The sequence below is a fragment of the Pinus tabuliformis genome, chromosome J, assembly GCF_031772625.1.
Source record: "Pinus tabuliformis cultivar Carrire ecotype Pingquan chromosome J, CPIR1, whole genome shotgun sequence".
Taxonomy (NCBI): Eukaryota; Viridiplantae; Streptophyta; class Pinopsida; order Pinales; family Pinaceae; genus Pinus; species Pinus tabuliformis.
Genome location: NC_142295.1, coordinates 487592264 through 487619823, shown reverse-complemented (window position 1 = coordinate 487619823; position 27560 = coordinate 487592264). Strand labels below are relative to the sequence as shown.

Here is a 27560-nt window from a genome sequence, read left to right as displayed (position 1 = left end):
AGGTCTTCTTTGTGGAGTAGGTTCCCTTCTTGGAGCAAGTCTTGAATTAGGTCTTCTCCCTGAACTTCTTTGAAATCTTCCAAAGTTTCTTCTTCCCTTGCTATTCTTTGAGTGGGCTGCAAAAGCTTGAGAGTCTTCACCTGGATTTGCAATCTTGCCTCTAGAAAGGAGCCTTGATTCTTCTTGAGTGCAGGCAACCCACAACTTATCAAAGGAGGGTGGATTTTCTCTTCCACTAATGCTTGCTGCAAAAGGATCCCAAGATTTAGGTAGACCACCCATTGCCACAACCACCAATTCTTTGTCAGATACTTCTTCTTCAATAGCTTTGAGTTGATCTCTTATTTGAGATATCCTTACGAAATATAATGCCACAATGTCATTATTTGTCATCTTGATATTCAGAAGTTGATCCCTCAAACTCAAGGTTACTTGGGAGCGGGAGCAGGGGCGGCATTTTCAGAAGCTACCGGTTTGGGAACGATTCCGGGAGCATTTTTATATAATATATATTTTTTTATATTTTGATGCATATATGTTAACAAAAGCATGTAGAATGATGAATTAGATATAAAAAACATAAAAAACATACATTGAACCATATAACAACAATCATCTAGAAGTTATAGTCTTGATCAACCACATTCACAAGTTAGTAACATAGTAACATACAACATATTGAGTCTCATGATTCATCAATCTTAAAGTTTCAAGCTTTCAAAATTCAATATATAACATTTATCATCGTTGATCACCAAAGTTGTACTTGTAAGTGAAGTGTAACCATTGCAACAAATAATATCTAACACGAAATCAAATGTTATAAAATGAAATGAAATGAAACAACTTTCAACTTTCACGAAGCGTCATATTCATAATTTATTACTAATGAGTTATAATTTCCAACTTCAAATTTCAAACTTAAATTGTCATATATTGTTTACAAAAAATATCATAATAAATATGAAAGATTCAATAGTTATAAAAACGACTAGAAACTAGAAAAGACAAGTAAATCTATTGTCTATTGCTAATGCTTGGGCCTCTTGCCGCCATGAGAAATGTCTAATTTTTTATTCTTGTTGGAAAATCAGGATCTTTGTCATTAATATCACCCTCTAAGCATTAATATCCAGAGGTATCTTTGTCATTAGCTCTGGATCTGTATAGGGATCTTTGTCATTAATATCACCCTCTAAGCATTAAGATAAGATAGAAAAAGCATAGTGTTGAGCCTCAATTTTGTTCATTTTTTGATAACGTTTCTAAGGCCTTGCTTTCCGCCTTTGAACTCTTTTTGACCCTTCATAACTCTCTTTTTTCCATACTATATGTGTTTTGACCAAAAGGGTGTTGTGAGCTTTAAGGTATGCAAATCATTTTAAAAAGTATCATTTCACTTTATTCTTGAGTATTTTTGAAGTTGAATGTTACCTAATTGAATTATCTACAATTTCAAGAGTGCTGACCGAATCTTATGTAGACCAACTATCTTCCGAAGCGGTTCCACATTTTTTAGCAGACAGTCCGCGATTTCCTGTAGAATCACTGATTTCCTATAGAATTGCTGATTTCCTGTATAATTGCTGATTTCCTGTAGATACGTTGGTTTCTTGTAATCACTCTGATTTCCTGCTGCGATCTCGATGGTTGAGTATGTTCTGGTCAGCCTCGAGGAGAACGAAAACATGGGTTGTGTTAAGAAATCCACTTACATGGATGTTGTCTTATTGGCTGCCTCAAAACTGCCACCAAAACCGCCCAGACCTTTAGTCCTCTCATAGATGGTTGTATTGGGAAATAGCTCCAACAACTCAATGAGATTAGTTTGATCCATGCTTTCAGTCATGGATCAAACTCAGCATGTCTATTTTTATTGTCTTTTCCAATTATTATTAGCAAACAATTGCAGTATGTTAGTTTTCCTAATTCGGGCAAGTTTATGCCTCTGCACTTGTATAAATACTTTTATGTTTCATTTACAAAGGGGGGAGCGGATACCAGACTTTTGTACTACTGTAATATTTGTTTAGATTAATATAAAGTTCCATGTTCTGTTGATCTCGCTGTGTAAACTCCTTTAGCAGTTAAAGGGGTTGTGAGTAAGGGAGGGCCCCCTTTACTCACAACTCCAGTAGTTGCAGATTTGTGTTCTTTTAATTATATTCATGAATTGATAGAATTATTACACAACCTTTGTTTCTCTTTTCTAATTTGTAGCAACACATGTATAATGGTTAAATGGTGAAGCTTATTTGATGAATCTGTTTGGAGTTGTTTGATCAAGCTTTAATTTAGCCTTTGTTGCTAAGTGTTGATGAGGAAAAGAGATATTGAAGCTGTATGTGTGTGGTTTTATTTAGAAAAACACTTAAAGTATTAGCTTGCATATATTTTGCGCAACATCTCATAAGGTTACCTACCCTAGGTTGATGATTTATGTCTGTCAAATTATAAGTCTATAATTTTCCCAAACACATTGCATGTCAAGTCAAGATTTTGTTTGAGTGATGCGTACATTTTTAGGAGGGTCATGATAGGGGAGTCCGGCAACCAATGTCACTAACATCAAGGTACATAGAGGGATTGGTGCTCTTGTTTAAATACGAGTTCCATACCCTAATACTTGACAAAATCCGGTGGAAACATTGTGATTCCCATAGGCTTGATCATTAGGCTGCCCCACTCAAAACGTATTTGTTTCTTTGAAAAACATTGCATTTGGAATATTACTGCAATTTTTCTTTGCAAAAAAGACTAGACACTCCTAAAAAACCAGGGAGTTTTTTTTTTGTCGGGAGTGCGCTCCCGACCTGCTCTCGAGTCGCTCCCGCTCAGAGTGCGAATTGGGAGCGGGATCGTGGGGGTGACCGGGGGGGGGGGGGGGGGGGGCGCTCCCCCGCAACCCTTCTCAAACTTATAGATTGTTTGATGTTGTTGATAGTGTACAATCTAGTAATGGCATCATACATCTCCTTCGAAGTTTGGTGATCAACAATATAGGGAATTAGATGATCCGTAACAGCTTCCACAATGATGCTCCTTGCCAAAATGACATCTTAAAATTTTTCTTTTCCTGCTTGGTCAATTGGTTCAGTAACTTTTTCTGTAGCAATACTCAGGACCTTGTGCCTTGCAAGCACTAGGTCAATCCTTCAAGCTTATTTTTGGTGTTCATGAAGGAATTCATGATGAAGATATCCAACCAAAACATAAAGCAGAATCCCAAAAGTCTTCAAAGTGCTTCTTAATGCTCTTCAAGCTGATCCCAATGCTCTTCCCCTTCACCAAAGCTCTAATACCATGTTGATTTTCTAGTGGTATCAAGACTAGTACAAGTTTTCAAACCGATAACTACTTCCAATGATACAATTAGTCTTCTTACAATATTCCAATCATTAAGCAGTTATACATGGAAAATTTTAGCCATTCACTTTCTTTAATAGAGCAATAGAGATTACAATAAACAATAAAACAAGAGATAAGAGACACCAATATTTAGGCTAGTAGCTAGGGAAAACCCATAATCTTTCCTTGTGAGAGAGAGAATTCAGTGCATCAAAAGTACATCAAAATATTCCGAAAAAGATTCCAAATTTTGACCTCAATATATCCAAGTCAAACTAGTCAACAAAGAGAGAAAATTGTCAATCTTGGTGAAAGTCAAGTCTACGACAGAAGGACCAAATTTCGGCCTAAGGTAGCTTTGAATATGAGGGCTGAAATTCGATCAAACCTTAGTCAAATGAATCTCTGCAATTTTTGGTCAATGCTCAGGGTTGACCTACGGTCAACAACCCAGAAACGGAGGAAAATATTGGTCAAACAGAGTCAACAAATCCCTAAAATATTTGGTCTCCAAAACAGTCAAAGAGCTCAGTCAAACAAAAGCTATCTCTCCCAAGTCAACGCCGGTCAAATAGAAGAATAGAAGGTTGGTCAATGCAGAACAAATTCTCATTGTCTCCTTCGCACATGTGGACTTCTTCTTGTGATTTCAGATCGAATGATGTGAGTTGATGTGATGCCAAATGACGGTCAACGATCTCTTATTTATATGTGTCTTACGAGGGTTTTGACCTTGGGGTCAAACTCTTTCATCATGTGGGGCCGACTTGTGCACTTTAGGCTAACTTGGTCACCCTGAAAAATATGAATTTCTTCCTTTCATTTGCCAATGAACATACTGACCATAGCTACCAATTTACAACAATTTTTCACTACATTTTTTGTTGGAGCAATGATTGGCCATATTGAATTCTCATGAAAGGTCAATTCAAGGAGGACCATTATGACACTATTAATACCATGTTTGTAGTCAATGTAGTCACTAATGCAATTGGAATTTTGTCATGGAAGTACAAACAATGAAGCCATTATCATGTTTAGCATCCAAACTATTACGATATCTTGTCACATGCGCTAATTTCCTGGCATTTGCTACTACCAAATATATGCAATGTTATGTATATAGTGGCATACATTGTAGTAGCATCGTATAGATAAGATATTTAGAACTTGATATGAAGAAAGAATAATTTCATATTCCGTTTAGAATTTAGTACACTTAACTTTGTTTTAGGATTTTAGTGTTTTAGAATTGGTGGGTTTGCAACATTTGAAGACTAGACTCTATGATGGATGAGGGTATGGGATTGGAATTTAATCAAGATTGCCAAGCCCCCCCTATGTACCTCGCTATTGGTGGTGATTGTGCACAAGTTACCTCACTTAGATATGTGAGGGTTATCACATGGCCTTATTAGGTGCTTTCAACCCTTTCAAATGATAGGTGCAAGTGATAGGTTTTATGGCTTATAATTTATTTCAGGAAAGGTGTCATATTCTCATACTATGACACTAGTAATACCATGTTTGTAGTCAATGCAATCACTAATGCAATTGGAATTTTGTCGTGGAAGTACAAACAATGAAGCCATTATCATGTTTAGCATCCAAACTATTACGATATCTTGTCACATGCACTAATTTCCTGGCATTTGCTACTACCAAATATATGCAATGCTATGTATATAGTGGCGTACATTGTAGTAGCATTGCATAGATAAGATATTTTGAACTTGATATGAAGAAAGTAGAATTTCATATTTCGTTTAGAATTTAGTACACTTAAACCTTTTTTAGGATTTTAGTGTTTTAGAATTGGTGGGTTTGCAACATTTGAAGACTAGACTCTATGATGGATGAGGGTATGGGATTGGAATTTAATCAAGATTGCCAAGCCCCCTCTATGTACCTTGCTATTGGTGGTGACTGTGCACAAGTTACCTCACTTAGATATGTGAGGGTTATCACATGGCCTTATTAGGTGCTTTCAACCTTTCAAATGATAGGAGCAAGTGATAGGTGTTATGGCTTATAGTTTATTTCAGGAAAGGTGTCATATTCTCATACGAGGTTATGCAAACCATTGTCCATGAATGCCTTTCTAGAGAGAGTGCTTAGCTACTTATATTACCTTCCCTTGCCTTTGTTTTTAAAAACCCCCATATTTGTCTTTTTCTTTCTCGCTTAGATATAACTTGTTCAACAAGCTTTATTGATTTATCAAGTAATAATGATCATATAACCCCCCTTTAATTGTGGGCAATTTATCACTTCATCAGGTTCAAGATGTTTACTAAGAGTTCTTTTTTCTTTGATCGGTGTGATTTGCATGGATACTGTCAGGGACAAGTGGCTATATAAAAAGGGGTAGAGCTCATGCTATAATTTGCTTTTGCTTGCTTTACATCCCTTGTCATTCTTTTGCATTTTAACATCTGGCTGATGCTTTTTCCTTTCTTACAGCTGCATCAACCTCGGGTATATTCAACCCTTTCTTCTGACAAGACAAGGCCAATAGAGAATTGGTACTCGTGATTGACAAGAACCAATCAAATGATGTGATAACGGACATTGGGGAATGATGACAAGTGTTAGGTATGAAGAACATGGAGTGGTATGACCATTAGAGTCTTAGGTCACACTAGACTAGGGACACATGTCAACCACCAATGTGAAGAAAGGGAACAAGTACACTGCCAATAGTGGTCTATAATCCAATTTCAACCCGTAATCTGTGTTGAATTTTCTTATAATAGACACAACTTATAAGAAAAAGTTATCAGGGCTGTGGCATTAATTGTTAGATATACAGGCAAACCCACTAGCTGTGAATTTCATGTGGGAAGTTCTGTCACTCAAGTTAAACATGTCTTGGTGTAGCGTTGGTTCATATGGATAAAATGGCAGCTGTTTTCAGAAAGAGATTATCCCTCATAACTGATAATGATGTTTTCCATTCTAATTCATATCAGCTAAATTGTTTACAATTTTTAGTAAAATTAAAACTGTTGCAATTTACATATGCATATTTGATTGTTTCTTCTTCTGTCGGTACAATTCAGGACCAAACAACAAAGCAACATCGTGGAATTGGATTTGTTACATATGAAAATGCAGGTATTTTATTGACTTTGCTGATGATTTTTGCACATGAAACTTTATTTCTCTGCAATTTCAAATTTTACAGGAAATAGTTTTGGCAAAATAATATGATTCAAAGTATTGCAATCATTCCAAAGCTTTAATCGAATACTGCTCATAGTTAATTGTATGTTAAATTCATTTCAAGTTTGTTATTGATCTACTTTCTTATTACTATTTCCAGAGTCTGTTGACAAAGTTATGTCAGAAAGTCATGAGCTTGCAGGATCAACTATTGCTGTAGATCGAGCAACTCCAAAGGTAAATCATGTGTAAATATATACTTTTAAAAATATAATTTAAACTGTTCTCTGTAAGAAATGAGTCTTACTATTTACTTTTGAATCTAAATGAGGATCAAACAGATAATTTGATTGAAACACTGCAATATCTTCCTTTACTGTCACAATGGATGCAAGATATGTTCAGATGTTCTCCCCAACCATAAAGTAAATTAGACACATCTGAAATTATTCATTTCGCTGCCAGTGAAAACCAGTCTTGTGCATCTATTAGTTGATTTTTCAGGGATCTTCTAAACTGATAATTACTTATGATTTCTTATGTTAATCTTTTGTTGCATTCACATTCATCATAAAGTAATTACACAGAAGATCTGAACAATAGAAACAAAATGCCAGTAGGATCATAAAGAGACAGCCAAACAAGAGACACAATAATTTTATCCTGGGAAAGCCCACATGGGGGAAAACCCAACAACCTTTGCCTTAGAGAAATTATTAAGTTCAACAGATATGCATCTAATTCTTCAAGTCAAACATAAAGTCAAACTGACCAGTAACATAGCCTTGGTCATACTTGGTCAAAGTTCAAACTTCCCTTGTGTCAAGTCAAACTGCTGCCCGAATGAACTCGGTCTGGTCTGATCTCCTAGGGCCGAATTTCGGCCTGCTCAGAATTCCTCAGAACCTCAAAGATTCGGTCTGGTCAGATTTGTCTTGCCCAGAAACTAGACTTGCTCTTTCACTTTGATCTGCCCTTACTCTGCCTCAGTTTCGTTCTCTGTGTCAGATTCGTTCTATGCTCTGCCTCAGATGGATGATCTGAATTGCCTTTTGAGGAGGAGATCAAAGCCTTTATAGAGTCTTCTAGGAGGTTGAATGGGTGTCTATTCAAGCTGGGGCTGACTTGATCCTTTTGGATCCAAACTTTAAATTTGAAAAATTTAAAATTCTTTCTTTTGAAACCGACATGAAGAACATGTCTTATATTTTTCATTGCATATATTTCAAGCGCCAAAATATTAATTATGAAGACCGACCATAGCTACAAAATTCAACACTCCCTCTTAGCTAGGGAGGTATTCATAATGTCTATCTAGATGTTCTCTTTTGACAAAATTCTTTAAGAAAGGTTATAATAATTCATCATTAGCATCAACATCATTCAATTATCGTAATCCTGGTCAGCAACTGTGACCCATGCTAAATCAACAACATCAACTAGTCACCATTATTCAGGTTGGTACCTCTGACCATAAAAATCGGTCCATACATCTGACCCATGGTGCATCATTAGCATCAACTAGTCACCCTGATTCTAGTTGGCGCCTTTGACCCATGGTATACAAACTAGTCTTGGTTCACCATCATCCTAGTCAATCTCTCTACCCATGGTGTAACCCTAGGCAATGTCACATGGTTCGGGTTCAAACTGGAATTCGATTACAATTAAGTTCGATTCGAGTTCGAATTTTTCGATGAGATTCGAATGAGGTTCACCATTAGGTTCGTTCATGTATATAATTTTAAAAATATATATAATAATTAAAATTACATAAATCTTTTATATTCATTTATAATTAATATATATTTATAATTTTTATCATATACTATATCAATAAATTTATAATTTTCCATAAATATAAGTTATATTATTTTATAATATTTAAAATAACAATACCCTAATTTCGTTAATGTAATATAATTTAAAATATATTAAAAATAATTCTTGTAAAAATATATAATTTTTAAATTATGTTAACTTATCTTTATTATTATAATAATAATAATAAATATACATTAGCCCATTGTAATGCCTCATATAAGCTGAGTTCAATACATTGTAATGTGTTAACATATTGTATTGCCTGTAATACATGTACGTTGAGTTCAATACTACAGTTCATTGTAATACTTATAGAATTATAATAATGCTGACGCCTTAAAATATAATGCTTTTAACACATTATAATTTATGTACGCAGATTTTGATACTGCAATATATTATAATACTTGTAAAATTATAATAATGTCAACGCGTTAGCAAAAAAATTTGAACCATGACTCGGAAATCGCGCACAAGCTCACTGGGAGATTGGGACGATTATGTGGAATACTGTACAAGTTAGGACACAGCAGCAGGAACCGAACCTTCTCGAACCTAAACCTTAGGGTAATAACAATATGAATGTCGTTATAATAATAATGCACGCAGCAGGAACCGAACCTTCTCGAACCTAAACGAACCTTAAGATTTTTTTTGAAATTCGATGAATTTCGGACCTCAACCTTTAGGTTCGACGAACCCTGTGACACTGACCCTAGGGATACACTCAATCCATCTGAGTACTCCTTGCCCCAAATCCAAAGGCCTCACTCTAGGCCATGATGCTAAATGGGCTCACTTAATCTATTTGGAGAGTAATCCTGAGTCTGATGCTAAAAAGGAACCTACTTAACTGAGTAATTTTGGGTCTCTAGGACCATTCTTCCTAATCCTGGTCAACATATTTGTCCTAGGAAGAATGTTTGTCCTCTGTTGGACCATTCTCCCTAATCTTGGTCAACCTAACCCAAAGAGAATGTCTATCCATATGCTATCACATCAACACTCTTGACCATTCTCCCTAATCTTGGTCAACCTGACCAAGGGAGAATGACTGTCCTTGATGTTGCAATTTCATCACTCCCTCTTTCTGCAAGTTTGTCCTCGAAGTATACAAACTACATCCTGGGACAAAGGCTTTGTCAGCAATTTGCTTGATTGTAGAATAATATAGGAGCCACATTGCTTCCTTCTGTAGCATGTCTTGGTACTAGATCTCACTGTGCTTTGACCTGTCATCATGGTTGTTACCTGCACTTGATCAAACAATCTTGTAAGAGTTTCTAAAGCCATACTGCTTCTCAACTCTCCAACCAAGCTGCAATATACTCAACCTCTGTAATACAGAGTGAAACAGTTGTTTGCTTCCTGCTCTTCTAAGAAATCATAATGGAGCCTAAACTAAAGAAATATCCTGATGAACTCTTTCTGTCTTCTGCACGCTCTACCTAATCTGAATCTGTGTATCCTTGCAGCTGTACTTAATTGTTTGACACCTATCTCAAACCATAATTGGGTGTGCCATAACCAATTGTACCATGTTGGTATTTCAACACATGTTGAACCACATGCCTTGGCTCAACCATAAGTTGATCGGCTATTTCTTGGTCACCCTAACTAAGTGCTGTTTCTGAAATAGATCCTGCTGTGGCAATCCTAGCTGCTCCCTCTGCCACTGCAACTTTCTAGTTACTATAGCATATCATTGTATCAGCTATCTAGTATGACAATCTCAATGACAATCCATCATCCCAAAAAACTATGAGGGATCTTAATAGTATGCTTCTTTCGATCTAGGTCCTTCATCTCAAACTTAGAGGTCAACTCCCTCTTAAGCTAAAACAAGATTTCCCGAGGAAGGCCTGACTGCTCCCTTTATTACAGAAGCAAATATTTCTGCCAATGCTGCTTTCTCTGACACATGAGTCCTAATTTCGTCAGAAACAAATCATATAGGATCAACCTTAATCCATTAATCCAAGTCTGAGGTACAATCTTCTATTTGCAAGCAAGAGACTCATTCATAACCCTCAAAGTCTTGAGGTGGTCCCATGTACACTTCTTCCTGAATTTCTTCATCGAGCAAAATGACCTTTACATCCATCTAATGTAACCTTCAATAGAAATAATAGAGATAATATTTTAACATCAGTGTACCTGACAATTTGGAGCAAATGTCTCAACATAGTCTTCTCCCTCTTACTGGGAGAATTTTCATGAATCTTGCTTTGTACTTCTCTACCTTGCCATTTGCTACATGCTAGATCTTGTATATCCATTTGGAAGTAACTACTGATTTCCATTCAGCACAAGCTTGGATATCATCTAGTACAATATCTCTCAACACAAATCGCCGATTTTGGGGAGAGTTCTCTTGTCACGAACTTTGCTTCATTCTTCCACTACTTCCATTTGCTGCCAAACCCTAGGCAAGCTTCACTATGTCGTTGTAATCCTCACTAAGAGGCCATGGAAGAACAATCATAACCAAGCAAAGGATACAAAGATAAGAGGCTAATAGTAAAACAACAACAATAATAACCAAGGAAGAGAGATATGAAGTACTTATCTTTTCATTGCTTGAAGGGATTTATCAACTCTCTCTTGATCCTTTCCATCTTGCAGAAATCATCTTGGATTTTCATCCTTGTCTTCATCATCAGATACCTTGCACGAGCTAGGGTTTCTTCTTTCAGCGGAAACATTGATCTAGATCCAGCTCTAGACTTTTATCCACAAACCCTAGGGCTTTCACATCCAAGTCTTCCATTCTCTTAGGATTTACAAACACTAGTTTTAACTCCACCTACCAACTCTTAATAGGTAGACAATCTTCAAATGCATCATCAAATTCTTAGTAGTGCAAGCTAGGCCCTTTCAGGGAACTCAACCTTCTTATTGTAGCGGCAGTATCAATTGGATCATGTTATCAGAACCGAACTCAACCCTAGAGTATGATTTAAATTTGAGTCATCAAAATGTCCTATAGGTTCATGACACTTGAAACAAGTGTATCCAAGATGCATTCTGCCTTAACAAGAGACTTCAAGGGATTTGCTTCAGATTTGATAACCAAGCTTCTCAAAGGTTGAATAACTTCTTCTTGGCTCAGGCAACCCTATGACAATATTGCTTGCAAATGACCTTCTTAACTTCCTCTAGCTCAGGGAGGAACTTCAGAGATGTGTTCTCATATTTCTAAAGTTCTGCCATATAAGTAATGGCACAATCATAATCACAATGGTGCAATGCAATACTAAAACCCTTATTCAGTCATACAAGATATTTTCACTGTAGTGTAAGGTATATGGCTTTAGAGATTTAGATCTCAGCACCATTTCTGTTCTTGAATACATATCTTACACAGGTCCATTCAATTCACTCTGTCATTAGTTTGCTAGTTGTTTTTGGTATAGATGTGTAGAACACACATTTGGTTCATCCCACAGAGCAGCAGGTATACAAACAACTTCTTACGAGCTCATACTTATAAATATTCTTGGCCTGCTTAAAGCTACAATGGATAACTTGGCTTCTTCTTTGTGAGTGCCCTTTTCAGTCTCTGTCTCATTAGTTCACAAACTTGAAATAGGTGTCTTCTGCTGAGAAACCAAGTTAGTAAGATTATGATTGATTTCTCTTGTTGATAATTACTTGTGAATGTTATATTTTCTTCTTTAGTTTTTGTTATGTCTTCTTCATCAAGCAATTATACAAATGATCAATCTTCCAGGAAAATAAAGAGACAAGAGACACCAAAGTTAGGCTGCTAGCCAAGGGAAAACCAAACAATCCTTCTCTTATAGAATGAGATCAAAATGAGATATCCAAGACCAAGAACAAGACCAATACTGCCACCAAAATGTCAAGTCCAACCCTCCTCCAAAAGTCAAAGTCAACAGAGGTCAAACCTAACATTCTGGTCAACTTCCTGAAATTTCGGGCCTGTGATAGTACAAAAAAATTGGCCTATTTACAGAATTCTGTCCTTACGTGCGAGTTATCGTCATCAGAAATTCAGTCAACAAAAGGAATATTCTTCTTTTCTTTAGCTTGACTTTCTCTCTCCTTAATTTATGCTCCTTGTTGTCGTTCACATGGTCTTGTTGTGTGATTGGATGATCTCAAATGAGTTGAACTACCTCTTATATATAGCTGTCCAGGAGGGTCGAATGGGTGCCACTCTGGAGGGCCAGGTTGACTTGTTCCAAGGAGGGCTGACTTGACATTTTGTGGGCTAATGATTCAACATAAAATTTAATTTTCTTTTTCTTACAAATGTCCAAATGGAACATGACTCAAATAAAATTTTCTTTGACTCCATAAGCATGAAGAACTTTCTTTGACCAAAATAAAATATAATAATGAATATAATAAATACATCAATGATAGATTTACATTACATTATGAAGACCAGCACTAGTTACAACTTCAACATCTTCAATATCCATTAACTTCGAGCAAGGAATTGCAATTATGCGTTCTTAACTGAATACTGTTCCATTCCAAACTAAGTGAGCAGTAGCAATATTCTGTCTTTTACAAAGATAATTTCAGATCTTCTCAAGAGGATTTGGTCTCAAAACTTGATGAGGGACTTATGAATGTCCTTTCAAATGTTATGTCAAAGGGCTTTGTGAAATGTCATAAGATGTCTTTATGGCATTCTACTGATTCTAATTTCTGAGTAACCTTTTTGGATGCCAAAATCAAGAAATGGTACCAGTATAATCAAAGCATTTGACAAGAGGCTTGGATCTCTGCAACAACACATTAACTTTTGAATTCATATCAAAGGAGGAATTCTTCTTGAAATAGACAATTTACTTGCCATAGATCAACAGGTATATCATCCACATCCATCATGATGACCCTGATTAAGTGTTCATTCATGCTTACTGTCTCTTTGACGGCAAAAACATATATGCACCATATGTTTCTTTCGTGCTTCTAATAACTCTTGACTTTGTTGCTCGTGTTGGTTCTTATCTTACACAAATAGGTGAAGAGAATCATTTGGCCTTCAATATTTTATGGACTTCTCCTTTACTCATATAGTGTATATCTTCAGTAACAACTTATTCAATAATCCATAATAATATCACTATCCATGCATTCCACTGTATTGAAATTCAACCAATCAATAACAAGTTTCAGAATATCATGAAATAAACCATTCATTGATCATGTGACACACCGGTCAAGTCCTTTCTGGATGTGTAGCGTTTTCCACAGTTGAAGGTTTACAAGCAATTTTCATGAGACCCCATGAACAAGAAGCAATTTTATGTTGGATTTTTTTAATGATTGAGGTATTTCATTCTGAGATACCTTAGATCTTCTGAGGTCATGTCTGAGGCCTCTCGACCTACTGTGACAGACTGAGGATTTTCGAACTTCTTAGAATATTATCACAATCTCAAGTGAACCTCAAAATGGATCACAATCTCTTCTTTCATCAAAATGAATCTCGACTTCATAAGAGAGGACTACTCTTTTCAACAGAGAAATGAAGCTTCAACCTTCCTGAGATTATCTGGTCTGTCTGAGAAGACAGAGACCTTGGCCCCTTTTTCTTCTTTAGCTCAGATACGAAACAAACTTGTCTTCAAAATAGAACATGGATCATTGGACACATAGAATGTAGATGTTTTAGGACTCGAGCAAAAGGGGCAGATCTAGGCTTTTTTAGAATAAGTCCTAGAAGATAACTTGAAATAGTTTGACTTTTGTCTAGGTTGCTTTTTCACCCATGCTCTGATACCATGTTGATTTTTCAGGGATCTTCTAAACTGATAATTACTTTTATGATTTCTTAGGTTAACTTTTTCTTGCATTCACATTCATCATAAAGTAATTACACAGAAGATCTCATCAATAGAAACAAAATGGCAGTAGGATCATAAAGAGAAAGCCAAACAAGAGACACAAGAATTTTACTCTCGGAAATCCTGCATGGGGGAAAACCCAACAACCGTTTCCTTAGAGAAATTATTAAGTTCAACAAAGATACATCTAACTCTTCAAGTCAAAAATAAAGTCAAACTGACTAGTAAAATAGCCCTGGTCACACCTGGTCAAACTGCCCTTGTGGCAAGTCAAATTGTTGCCTGATGAACTCGGTCTGGTCTGATCTGTTGTGGCCAAATTTTGGCCAACTCAGACTTCCTTAGAATTTGATGGTTTGTACCTTAGGTTTGGTCTGCTTAGTTTGCCTTAGAATTCGGTTAGCTCAGTCTGCCTCAGAATTCGATCTGCTGTCTTGCCCAAAAAATCGACTTGCTATTTCACGCAGATTCGTCCTATGCTCTGTCTCATATGGATGATTTGAATTGCCTTTTGAAGAGGAGGTCCTTTATATAGTCTTCTAGGAGGTCGAATGTGTGTCTCTTCAAGCTTGGCCAACTTGACACCGGGAGGGCCGACTTGATCCTTTTAGATCCAAGCTTTAAATTTCAAAATTATTTCTTTTGAAACCGAGATGAAGAACATGTCTTATATTTTTCAATACATATATTTCAACGATTAAAATATTAATTATGAAGACCGACCATAGCTACAAAATTCAACACTATGTACATTAATGTTTTGGCGAAAAAAACTCTAATTAGGCTTGTGTTGTAGCGGCTACAATCACCCTCCAAAATTTTGCCTTCGCTTCGTTTTGGAGCCTCCCTCCTTAAATCTCAACAGCTTGTCTTGCACTACCCAGGTACTTGTGTTTTCATTTGAATTTATCTTTCGCTTTACAACTTGTGTTGCTTACTTGCTTTGCTGTCTAACCACAAGCTGACCCCCTGTGACTTGGTTGCATCTGGTTCTTGCACTACCTTGGCAAACTGCGTAATCCTAGAGGGTAGACAACCTTGCTCTTAGGAATTGTGCAGTGCAGCCCAGCAGTGAGCCTTGCTCTCAAGAATTGCGCAGATCAGCCCAGCAATGAGCTTCAGCTCCAAAACTGCGCAGACCCAACTGACAACCTGTCTTCAACTGGGAAACTGCGCAAAGCATGAGAGGCATCCAGAGCTAATAAGCCCAGGAATTGCGTAGAAGCATTCCCTCAGCTACTGCCCGATGCATGTGTTGGCAGGTTGCCCAATTCCCTCCAGAACTGCGCAATTTCTCCATGCATGCATGGCAGCCTTCCCGAAAAAGCAAAAAGTAAAAAGCAAAAAACATCCCTAAAAATAGGGATCTATTTTTAGCACTGGGAGTTACACTTGAGTTAATTTTAGAAAACTGCCGCCACTTGTCGCTTTTTCCTAGATTTTTGGCATGCACGTCATAAACCTTAAATCGATCAAATCTATTTAATGAACGCCGCCAGAACTCATTTACACATTCGATCTTCGAGCTCTGGTATTCTCGAGGTATCTAGGAACTTTTGGCACGATCAACATAACTTTTCCGGGTGAGTTTTGCTTTTCAAGTCTTTTGCTGCTTTTTTGTTGCTTTTGTTTCCTTGGCTTGTGTGAGTGTTGTTTTTCATGTTTTTTTGAACGACCGTTGGCGTTTTAGTTTGTTTTAACTTGTAGAAGTGTTGTTCCGAGTTTTGCATTGCCTTTCTTAAGCATGCATAACCCTGTTTTGCACTAACAGTCGTTGTTGCCGCGACTCTCCCCACAAGCTTCGTTGTGCGTCTGTTTGACTAATTTCTGCACTTGCTTTGATTGCATGCATGACCATTCATTCAGATCCGCACCATCATTCACTCATGCATTCAAATATACTCGTTTTCAAGTTGCCCTTGGGCAGATTTGGGCTGCCTTGGCTTAGATCTAGCTCTTCTCGGCATGCATTGCGCATTTTTGGAACTCAAGGCTTTGCCTTGGCTCCAGGAATTGCGCAGAGGCTGCCAGTGATTGGCTCCAGCTGTGCTTTGCGCAGTTTTAGGAGACAATCCCCGAGTCTTTCCCACTGGGATTGCGCAATGTGCAGTCCCAGCCAGCATCAAGCTAGACTGAACTGCGCATTGTGCAGTTCCAGTCCACAACAAGCCACACTGGACTATGCTCTGTGCAGTTCCAGTCATCAGTACCTCTCACTGATAGCTGGGACTACGCAATGCGCAAATCCAGCTAATAGTCCCTCACCTCTGAGAGTCACAACTGCACAATCTTGCCCAACAGTTACCTAGTTCGTTGCATGATCGGTCCTTGAAGTGCTTTTGTTTTATGCTAACATTTGCTGGCTGTGAGTGTCTGCTCTATCTCTAGGTACGTCAATTGTTGAGCAGCTTCTTAGCAGTACAGGCAACATGGTTTCCAAGAGAGCTATATCAAAGGTGTTAAAATTGGAAACTAGGGCCAAACTCCATGTGGATCACCTTATTTATGGCTTTTGATATTTTTCCTAGATTCCTCTCATCGAGAGGTGTAGGATTGATCTAAAGATCATCCGATTCCGATAAGTATTTATGGAGATATGAATTTATTTTGATTATGGACAAATTGTCAAGGTCAGCCAACAAACTTATGTAGGCTCAGAAGTCCAACAGTCACGTCTATTCATCCTCAACGTTTGCATATAAATACAAGGAGCATTCTCCTCATTTGGACAATTCAATTCACTCATCTTCTCTCTCTCTCCCATGCATAAAAGGAGCCTCTCTCTCTCTCACACGTGTGGTTGAAAGGAAGACGTCCTAGGGCAAGGAAGACACAGAAAGAAGGACGCTAGGACAGAAGGTCATCTCTTTGACCAGCGTTGACCATCCAAAAGTGCGGATTGGGTGTGGTTGCCTCTCCTAGCCAGGCCGCAATTTTTGGCATGAAAATCGAGGTGATTTGACCTCTGGTTTGACCGGTGTTGACTGCCCTAGTTTAGCGCTGCAGTTGACTTCAGAAATCTGCAAATTGATTGTACTTTTGGGGCTGTTCAAGGGTTGTTTCTTCAGGTTGTTCGAGGACAAGTTGACCAGAAATTGACCAAGTATTTTAGAGGTCAATTTCAACTAGTTTGACCAAGTTTGACTTTGCTGATCTAGGGTTTGTTGCTGCTGATATAAAATTACAGAATTCAGATTTTGTACTATTTCTCTCTGCTAAACTATTGAAGATAAAAGAAGATTTGATCAAAGGGTTTCCCCGCATTGGGGTTTGTCCATGGCTAGCCGCCACATCTTATGTCTCTTGTCTTGGCTTGTTTTCTGTTGATCATTTAATGTTCTATCTGCACTTTACTTAATGTATATGTGATTGCTAATTTGTTGATAATAAGAAGAAAAATAAGTAAACTGCTCTAAGCATAGGACATACCATAATTTAACATGGAATCAGAGCTGAGGTGAAGACAAAGCCCAAGCAAGAGCAAGAGCAAGAGCAATCATCGAAGACAAGGTTGGCAAGACTATTTTACTCCCGAAGAAATGTTCACCGGTAAGAAGCCTGACCTAAGTTGCACGAAACGGGGAAACGGAAACGAGTTTCCGAAACGGGAAGCGATACGAAACGCGACCTCCCCAAATTTTGGAAACGGGGAAACACGAATATTATATATATATATTAAAAATATTTAAAAATTATTAATATATATATATATATATATATGTGTGCAATCATAAAGCATTAATGATACATTTACATTATATGATTATAATTGACTACATTTAAACATTAAGATTAAATTTACATCACATTTATGAGTCATGAATGATCACATAATGAAAATAAAAATATAGGAAAATCCAAAATCAGCCTTTATTTATATTAGTATATGAGGCTGCAAGTACAATAAAGACTATAAGGCTACAAGAACTATAGAGACAAGTCACAAAAGACTAATCCTCACCATAACAATCCTCATCAAAAATAGAAGCAGCACAATGCTCAACAGTGGATGGTGGTGCTGAAGAAGATGATGCACCAATTCCACTTCCAGATTCGGCCTCAATATTCAGGGCAGCAAGAGAGAGATCCAAATCAGGATTTTCTGCATCCACATCCCATTCTTTAGAAGGACCACTGTTGTATTCTGGACCCCTATGAGATGCAAGGCGAAGGTTGGAGTGCACATAAACAAGATCCTCTGCTTTCTGTGAGCCCAACCTATTGCGCTTCACAGAATGAATAAAACCATAAGTGCTCCAATTCCTTTCTGCTGATGAAGAGCTTGCCATTTGTGAAAGAATACGAATGGCAAGGTTTTGCAAATGTACACCATTTGCTCCATGACAAATCCACCACCTAACTGGATTCATGGTGCTTCTCTCCTCCAAAGCTGATATATCTGCATAATCATCTATTCCTGCAGCAAAACTGGCAAATTCCTCCTTTACCTCCCTATGTAGATGAGAAGGAAACATTCTCATAAGTGTTTTTTTCACCCTAGTAGCCACCTCTCTATCCTTATGGGGTGCCTTCCTCTTCCCATTGCTTTTAGCAATAAGCTCCTCATCATAAAATTTGGGGTTCAAAGCATGTGCTAAAGTGTGCAATGGTGTATTGAAATTGTTCCACCTGTCAACAATGATTTTCTTGATCAAACCAGCAAAATGATCATCAAGAAACAAAAGTTGTGGAGACTCCTGCGAAATGATTTCCATAGTTTTCTCAACCATGGAATCCATGCCATCATATACCTCTCCCAAGAAAGGTTGGTCAGTGTCAGCACTCCGGAGAAGCTCAAATGTAGGGGTTGTGAACTTTAGCAAGAAATCTACCTTGCTCCACCAATCCTCATCAAGGCACAATCTACGCACCATAGATGCCCGCTCTGAATCTGCTTGTCTCCACTCAATCCAAAGTTGACTCACCACCATAGAAAATAATGCATGCTTAACCTCAACAAGGCGGCGCAACATCACGAAGTTTGAGGCATATCTTGTCTCAGCAACTTTTAACAACTCCAATTTGGAGTACTCTCGAAATATGGCCTGAGACTGGTGGTGGTTGGTGATGAATTTGATAATCTCCCTTGCTTCCCCTGTGAGTTCCTTTATCCTGGAAACTTTGTTGTCGATCTCCTCTAAGATCAGATTCAGATTATGGACAATGCATGGTGTCCAAAAGATATGGTCATACCTCCCCTCAATAGTTAAACCTGCAGCTTTGCAAACCGGTGCATTATCCGTGATAACTTGCACCACCTTGTTAGGCCCTATTTGTTCAATAGCTTTTATAATAACATCAACAATGTACTGTGCATCTTTCACCTCTCCTGAGCAGTCTTCTGCCTTGATAAACATTGCTCCTTTGGGGGAAGTGGCAATGATATTTATCAATGGTCTGCGCCTCATATCTCTCCAACCATCTGAGACTATGGTAACCCCAAAGCTACTCCAGGAAGAACGAATTGGAGCTAAAATGTCCTCCACAAGGTCCTTCTCATTTTTGAGAAGCTGGGTTCTAACTTTCTCATAGTTGGGCCCCTTGTACCCTTGAGGAGCTTTGTTAACTGCCCTTATCATATCTTGCCAGTAAGGAGAGCGAACAACATTGAATGGGATACCACATGCATAATTGCACCTAGTCACTCTGGAATCAGTTTCTTCTCTTGCTTGCACATTCACCAATCTAGCAATTCTGCTATCCTGAACTGAAGGGGATGCCCCTGGGCCTCTGGTATTTTTGGGTGCTGGTTGTTCATGTTGTTGAGTGTGACTAGCTCTCCTCTTTCTTGCTTCAGCTACAATCCTTGGCTCAATGTTAGATGGAGCTTGAGTAAGCTCATCATGCCTTCTCTTAGTACCATCCGCCTCATCTTGCTCTCTTTGATATGCCCTCCTTGCCAACGGATCTGATGTTTTTGTGCAACCTGAAATCCCCTGTCTTCCTCCATGCAATAGATGCGCCTTCACTCTTGGGTGTAGGAGCCTTTGTACGTATTATTGCAAAGATTGCATCGCCATTCCCATGAGCCACCACCTCCACATCTTTGAAGCTTCGTCACATGCCTCCAAAGAGGATAATATTCAGCCCTTGGGTTGGCCCTAGGGCTTGCACTTGCAGCTGCACTTTGGCTGGAAGCCATTGCTGCAAAAATAAATTAAAAAAACAAATCTGTAAATAATAAAATTTAAAAACGTTTTTCATATTTTTGGCTGTATAAACCCTAGAAAAATTGAAGAAATAGCAAGAAAAAACTAAGAAATGAATGTGGCTTACCCAAATTAATTTTCTGTGGCTGAAACTACCCTAAAATGCCAGAAAAGAGGAGAAATATGGCTGTAGCTGAGCCAAATCTGCTGCAAAAATAAATTTAAAAAACAAATCTATAAATAAAAAACGTTTTTCATATTTTTGGCTGCCTAAACCCTAGAAAAATTGAAGAAATAGTAAGAAAAAACTAAAAAAATGAATGTGGCTTACCCAAATTAATTTTCTGTGGCTGAGACTACCCCGAAATGCCAGAAAAGAGAAGAGAAATATGGCTGTAGTTGAGCCAAATCTGCTGCTACTGAAATCTCCTGCTAAAATCTCTTTTTCTTGCTGCTGAAATCTCTTTTTCCTGCTGCTGAAATCTACTTTGCTCACTGCTCAAAACACCCTAGCTGAAACAACTGCCAGTCTCCAAGAGAAACGACTTGCTGAATAGTGTGATGAGAGAATGAGACAAACTGCTCTTTTATAACTTTAGAATAGGTTTCTAGAATTTTCCGGAAACCTAAAAAGAATTTAAAAACCAATTAAAAAAAATAAATTAAAAAACAACACATTAAATTAGGGAAACGTGGCTCGTACGGCCTGGAAACGCGTTTCCGGCCGTACTGCCACGTTTCCGTTTCGGGAAACGTGCTAGTACGGCCGGAAATGCGCTTCCAGGCCGTACTGCCACGTTTCCGTTTCGGGAAACGTGCCAGTACGGCCGGAAACGCGTTTCCAGGCCGTACGGTACGCGTTTCCTGGTTTCGTTTCCGTTTCAGCTGGGAAACGACCCCTACCCCCACGTTTCCTGCAACTTAGAGCTTGACGTATCTCATTTTAGAATTTTTGGAAGCCCTGTATATTTTCATGTGCCTAAAGAAAAAATGAATAAATTGGGTGCATCTGGAAAGAAAGGAATCTTCGTGGGCTATAGTGAAAATACTAAGGGCTATAGAATCTATGTAGCTGGTCAAAGGGAAGTCGAGATTAGTCATGATGTCACCTTTGACGGGGATATATCTCTTAGCAAGGTAGACAATCTTCCTACTTTAAGGGGATCTAAAGAAGCTGACACCAGGGACCGAAGGAAAAAGATGTGACGTTGCCCGATGTGGAAGAACCTATGGATCTTATTGATCCTCCTCCGCAAGAGCCTTCCTCTTCTAGGAAGAGGCCTTCATGGCTTAGGGGGACACTTGATGATGCTGAAGGACACATTGCACCTCGAGGAACCTTCCATGAAAGTAAGAAGCCGAACAGGTATCAGGGATACTTGACCATCATGAGCATGATCATCCAAAATGAGCCTTCGTCATTCACAGATACCGTCAAGCATCAAGTATGGAAGGATGCTATGACCGAGGAATATGAGTCCATTATGAAAAACGATGTTTGGGATGTGGTCCCCAGACCCTAGGACAAAGCAGTTGTCCCTTCAAAATGGCTTTACAAGATAAAAGCATGCAGTTGATGGAAGTGTGGAAAAGTATAAGGCTCGTTTTGTCGCTCGTGGCTTCTCCAAAAGGAAGGTATAGACTATGACGAGATATTTGCACCTGTTACCCGATATACCACCATTCGCTTGATCATAGCCCTTGCTGTTTCGCAAAGATGGAACCTACATTAGATGGATGTCAAGACTGTGTTCTTACATGGTTCGATCAAAGAGGAGGTCTATGTGGAGCAACCCGAAGGATTTGATATTTTTGATCGAGAATCTCATGTGTGTAGGATGAAGAAGACCCTCTATGGGCTAAAGCAAGCACCTCGAGCATGGTATGAGAGGATCAGTAGCTACTTGATGAAGCTGGGATTCACTAGGAGTGAAGCCGACCCTAACCTTTACTTTAAGGTTATAGATGACAAGCCTCTCATACTGGTGCTATATGTTGACGACTTTTTTCTAACAGGTGCAGACTCTCTCATTCACGAATGTAAGAGGGAGCTGGCTTTTGAGTTCGAGATGAAAGACCTAGGACTTATGCACTATTTCCTAGGACTGGAAGTCTGGCAGAAACCAGGGGAGATTTTCCTATCTCAAGGAAAATATGTGGTGAAGGTATTGGAGAGATTTTGCATGGTGGACTGCAAGCCCGTAACTACCCGGATGGAGCTTGACTTCTAGAAGTTAAGCAGTAGTGTTGCTGGACCTGTTTTACAAAATGCTACCGAGTGTCCTCAACTTGTTGGAGCATTAATGTTCTTGGTGAACTCCCGTCCGAATATATGCTTTGTAGTCAACACATTGAGTCAACATATGGTTGAGCCTCACCACTCACATTGGATTGGTGCTAAGAATTTGTTGAGATATCTTCGTGGCACAATCACTCATGGGTTGAGATACATTGCCGAAGATGTGAGACTACTTGGGTATACTGATGCTGATTGGGCAGGCAGTGGGGTGGACCGAAAGGGCACTTTCGGGTACTGTTTCTCTTTGGGATTTGCCTTGATATCCTGGATGAGGAGGAAGCAGAAGTTGGTGGCTTTGAGCATCGCCGAGGCAGAGTACATTGCTGCTAGCATGGCCTCCTGTGAAGCAGTCTGGTTGCGAAAGCTCTTCAGTGAGCTGTTTGGATTTACATTGGATACCACCGTGATTCTGTGTGACAACTAGAGCGAGATCCGTTTATCAGAGAATCCCGTATTTCATGATCGCTCCAAGCATATCGATATCAGGTACCACTATATTCGAGATATGGTGCAGCGAGGAGCAATAAGGCTCCAACATATCGGTACAAATGAATAGGTCGCCGACATTTTGACAAAGCCCCTAGGAAAGGTCAATTTCCTGACTTTCTGAGAATCACTGGGTGTTGTTCAGAGACCCTCTTATGAGGGTCGAGATGATGTATTGAGCTCTGGGAGCTCCAGGGGGCGCGAGGTACTTCTTGGAGCGACATGTGACCACAACGCGACTTACCATCCCCTGGTGGTGCACTATGTACAGGGTAAAGGTTCAACCTTCCCCTGTGACACCCCGTGGTGACTATGGAATAGGATGATTAGTTCTCCTATGGGCCAGGATGATTTGTTCTCCGTGGCGATTGTGGAACAGGATGATTAGTTCTCCTGTAGGCCAGGATGATTAGTTCTCCGTGGCATCCACTGGACAAGATGATTCGTTCTCTTGTGGACAGGATGATTAGTTCTTCTTTCGAGGCATGCTACCCACGCAGTCTGGGACTCATGGGAAGTACCTCTCATCTGATCAATGAGTAGGGAAATGAGGATAGGGACCATAGTAGTACTATCGATGGATGCATTGCTGTATCTACTATACTCCCTATGCTAGGATGACCTCCATTGATATGGGATCAATGATACTGATTTGGGATCAGTGAGAGTGTTCCACACTTTGAGACTGACTTTGGGTCAGTGGAGGATGGTATGATACATCCTCAATCATTTCTACTTCTTCATAGTTCGAGCAGAGCAAAACAGAGCAGAGTGGGGTCAAGCTGTACAGGACAGTGCATTTGATGGATGGATAGCATTGACGGTCCGACAGATTGCAGATGAAGTTCTCCCTAGTTGAGGGGGAGTGTTAAAATTGGCAACTAGGGTTAAACTCCATGTGAATCGCCTTATTTATGGCTTCTGATATTTTTTCTAGATTCCTCTCATCGAGAGGTGTAGGATTGATCTAAACATCATCCGATTTCGATAAGCATTTATGGGGATATGAATTTATTTTGATTATGGACAAATTATCAAGGTCGGCCAACAAACTTATGTAGGCTCAGAAGCCCAACAGTCACGTCTATTGATCCTCAACTTTTTCATATAAATACAAGGAGCGTTCTCCTCATTTGGACAATTCAATTCACTCATCTTCTCTCTCTCTCCCCTACGCATAAAAGGAGCCTTTCTGTCTCTCACATGTGTGGCTGAAAGGAAGATGTCCTAGGGCAAGGAAGACACAGAAAGAAGGATGCTAGGATAGTAGGTCATCTCTTTGACCTGCGTTGACCAAGCGTTGACCATCCAGAAGTGGGGATTGGGTGTGGTTGGCTCTCCTAGGCAGGCCGCAATTTTTGGCATGAAAATCGAGGTGATCTGACCTCTAGTTTGACCGGTGTTGACTGCCCTAGTTTAGAGTTGCAGTTGACTTCAGAAATCTGCAAATTGACTGTACTTTTGGGGCTGTTCAAGGGCCGTTTATTCAGGCTGTTCGAGGACAAGTTGACCAAAAATTGACCAAGTATTTTAGAGGTCAATTTCAACTAGTTTGACCAAGTTTGACTTTGTTGATACAGGGTTTGTTGCTACTAATATAAAATTACAGAATTCAGATTTTGTACTATTTCTCTCTGCTGAACTATTGAAGCTAAAAGAAGATTTGATCAAAGGGTTTCCCCGCATTGGGGTTTGTCCCTGGCTAGCCGCCACATCTTATGTCTCTTGTCTTGGCTTGTTTTCTGTTGATCATTTAATGTTCTATCTACACTTTACTTAATGTATATGTGATTGCTAATCTTTTGATAAGAAGAAGAAAAATAAGTAAACTGCTCTAAGCATAGAACATACCATAATTTAACAAAAGGACACTGTAGAGAGAAACACTGGAGATGTGGTTGAATAGGTACCAATGAACTTCCCATCTATGCAGACACATAGTTGTTTGTAGAGAAGGACATGAAGATTACATGGCAAGAAATAAAGGACATATTTGCAGGTAGTTTCAAGGAAGATCTGGAAGATCGACAAGTCTATGTCAACATTCACAAGTCAGGCTTATATAGGGTTGCATGTAGGTACCCCGCCTTCCCATGCGCGGATATCATTCACTAGATTGTCTCACATACCGATCCTGAGATGATGACATTGAGCAGTACTAGTGGAACACAACTTGCCACCTTCAGGTCGAAAAACTAACATCAGATGTATCACTTGCCATAGCCAGGGAACCACATGGATGTACTGTTCTATATTGCCAACAACAATGTGAACACTAGAGACATCATAAAGCGTTGGGTAAGAGAGCCATCGAAGTTCAGAGCGAAACCCAGCCAGGTCTACAAGACGAAGTCACTTAGGAAGGTCTACCAACTCTTGGTCATCTTTGCATGTTGCTTGTATGGTCAAGAGAGCACGGAGACCTTTCCACATAGATGGGTAGTTATGTTGGATCAGTTGGCAAATAAAGGTAGGCCATTCAACTGGTCTGACATGTTGTCTCTTCCGCTGAAAGTGCATGTGTCTAATGCCCGGAGTTTGCCTAAGGATGAGCAAGCAAGATTCTTTATGTCTGCATACTTGCTTGATGCAATCTATGCCCAACAACAGTTCCCTGGCATGGGTTGGACATGGACACCATCAGATGATGCTATGAACATCTATTGCAAGTTGCTCTCTAAGTGCAGTTACCGAGGAGTCATGGCGAGGCTGTCTGACCACTTCATCACCCTGATTTACAAGATGATATTCGAACAAGATCCACCTTACATGTCCCAAGAAGCGATGCAGACATTACTTAACATTGCAGATTGGTATGCCTCACTCGGTGGCACCTTCATCAGGATGTTTGGCAGAGAGAAGCCTCCGCATGAGCTACTGAGGTTTGCCACAGATAAGCTGGTCATGCAAGAGGTTGCATACCACATCTCCACAGGGTTATCAGCAGGATTGCACAGGCCGAAGAAGACACCATGGCCTACTCTTTCTTTCCGGATTGGGTTGTACGAGATCCGTACCTTGAAGGATGCGGATGCCGAGGACTTGAAGAAGTTTGGGTTCGGCACCAAGAGTTTCAATCCCCCACTGCATATGCAAGAACCACTGTGCGAAGTTATATTACCAATGGATCCATGGGGCATGTCATTGGCCAAAGGAAGATCCTTGGAGGTATTGCTACAACTCCTCTAGGCTCAATGAATCGGTTAGCGTAGCTATAGAATGGAAAGCAGCACTGCAAGCAACAACACCATAGGAAGCAACAAAACAGCAGAAATGAGCAACAAACCTACGCAAGACAAAGGCAAGAGGAAGATTGCCGAGAGCGTAGAGGCTAAGCAAAGCTACAAGTTCAGAGAAGATCCTCTTGTTGAGAAAGTAGCTTTGGAGATAGAGGTGAAGAGGCGACATTGTGAAAGGAGAGTAGAACAGAGGAAGAGAGAGAAGCAAAGGTTGGAAGATACAGAGAGGAAGTTGCAGGAAACAGAAAAGAAGCTGAAAGCAGAGCAAGAGCTCAGGAGGAGAGAAAGGGAAGAGAAGTAGAAATAAGAACAGGAGGAAAGGCAAGGTGCACTGACAGAGAAAATTGCGCCTATACAGGTTGAAGAGTCAGAGCAACCAACAGATGAAGAAGAGGGTGAGCAGGTGCAAGTTCAGGAACTCGCTCAACAGGTTGAGCAGATGGTTGAAGCAACGGACATGGAGACAAAACAAGAGCCACAGGACCAAGACACCGATCTCATGCCGAGAGCATCCGAGGTCGCACCACAGTCTCCACCACCTCCATAATCACAACCAGTCCCGAGCGAGCAAGGAGAGGTTGTTCTCCTTGATGATGATCCAAAGATGGATGTGTACAATCTATCATTTGATGAGTCACAACAAAGGATTGTACAGGCACGAAGAAAGCAACTCCTGGATGATCACACATCACTTGCACACATAGAGGAAAGGGTGATTGTATCAGATGTTAGAAGACATCCAACTGCCATGGCCAAAGCTTCTAAGGCTTATGCAGAAGCCACGAGCTCGATGGTTAAGTTCTTGATAACAGAGAATGATCGGATGGCAAAGGACTTGCAAAAGGGCAAGTAGAGAACAGAGCAGTCTACAGGATCTGCTATGGCAGGAATGAAGAAAGTGATACTCACTGAAGTATCAACTTTGGAGACCAGCATGCGGACATCGTATAGAAAATTTGTCACCATGCACAAAGCAATTGTCCATCTATATGGTTTTCAGTAGCAGTGTGCAAAGACAACGCAAACTCTCAAAGACATCGACATTGTTATTGCACATGTACAGGAATGGACAATGAGGTACACGGGAGCCCTGCTTTACTTGCACAAGATGATGAAGCCGTAGGCAGAGGTAGACAAAGCATGGATCTAGATGTTGACTCAGAACTATGAACAACTCCCTCCGCTTATCACCAGCATTGAGGCTTCCTATGCACGGTTGTTC

At 39.5% G+C, this 27560-nt stretch overlaps 1 protein-coding gene across 1 annotated transcript in view; it reads left to right on the top strand.

Moving 5' to 3' along the window:
• The window catches only part of LOC149227921 (uncharacterized), a 232287-nt gene that overhangs the window by 189194 nt on the left and 15533 nt on the right, over nt 1-27560 (top strand). Inside the window, exons 9-10 of the mRNA XM_089380622.1 lie at nt 6411-6465; nt 6674-6761. Of these exons, the coding sequence (XP_089236748.1) occupies nt 6411-6465; nt 6674-6761 (143 nt within the window). The remainder of the gene's footprint in view (nt 1-6410; nt 6466-6673; nt 6762-27560) is intronic.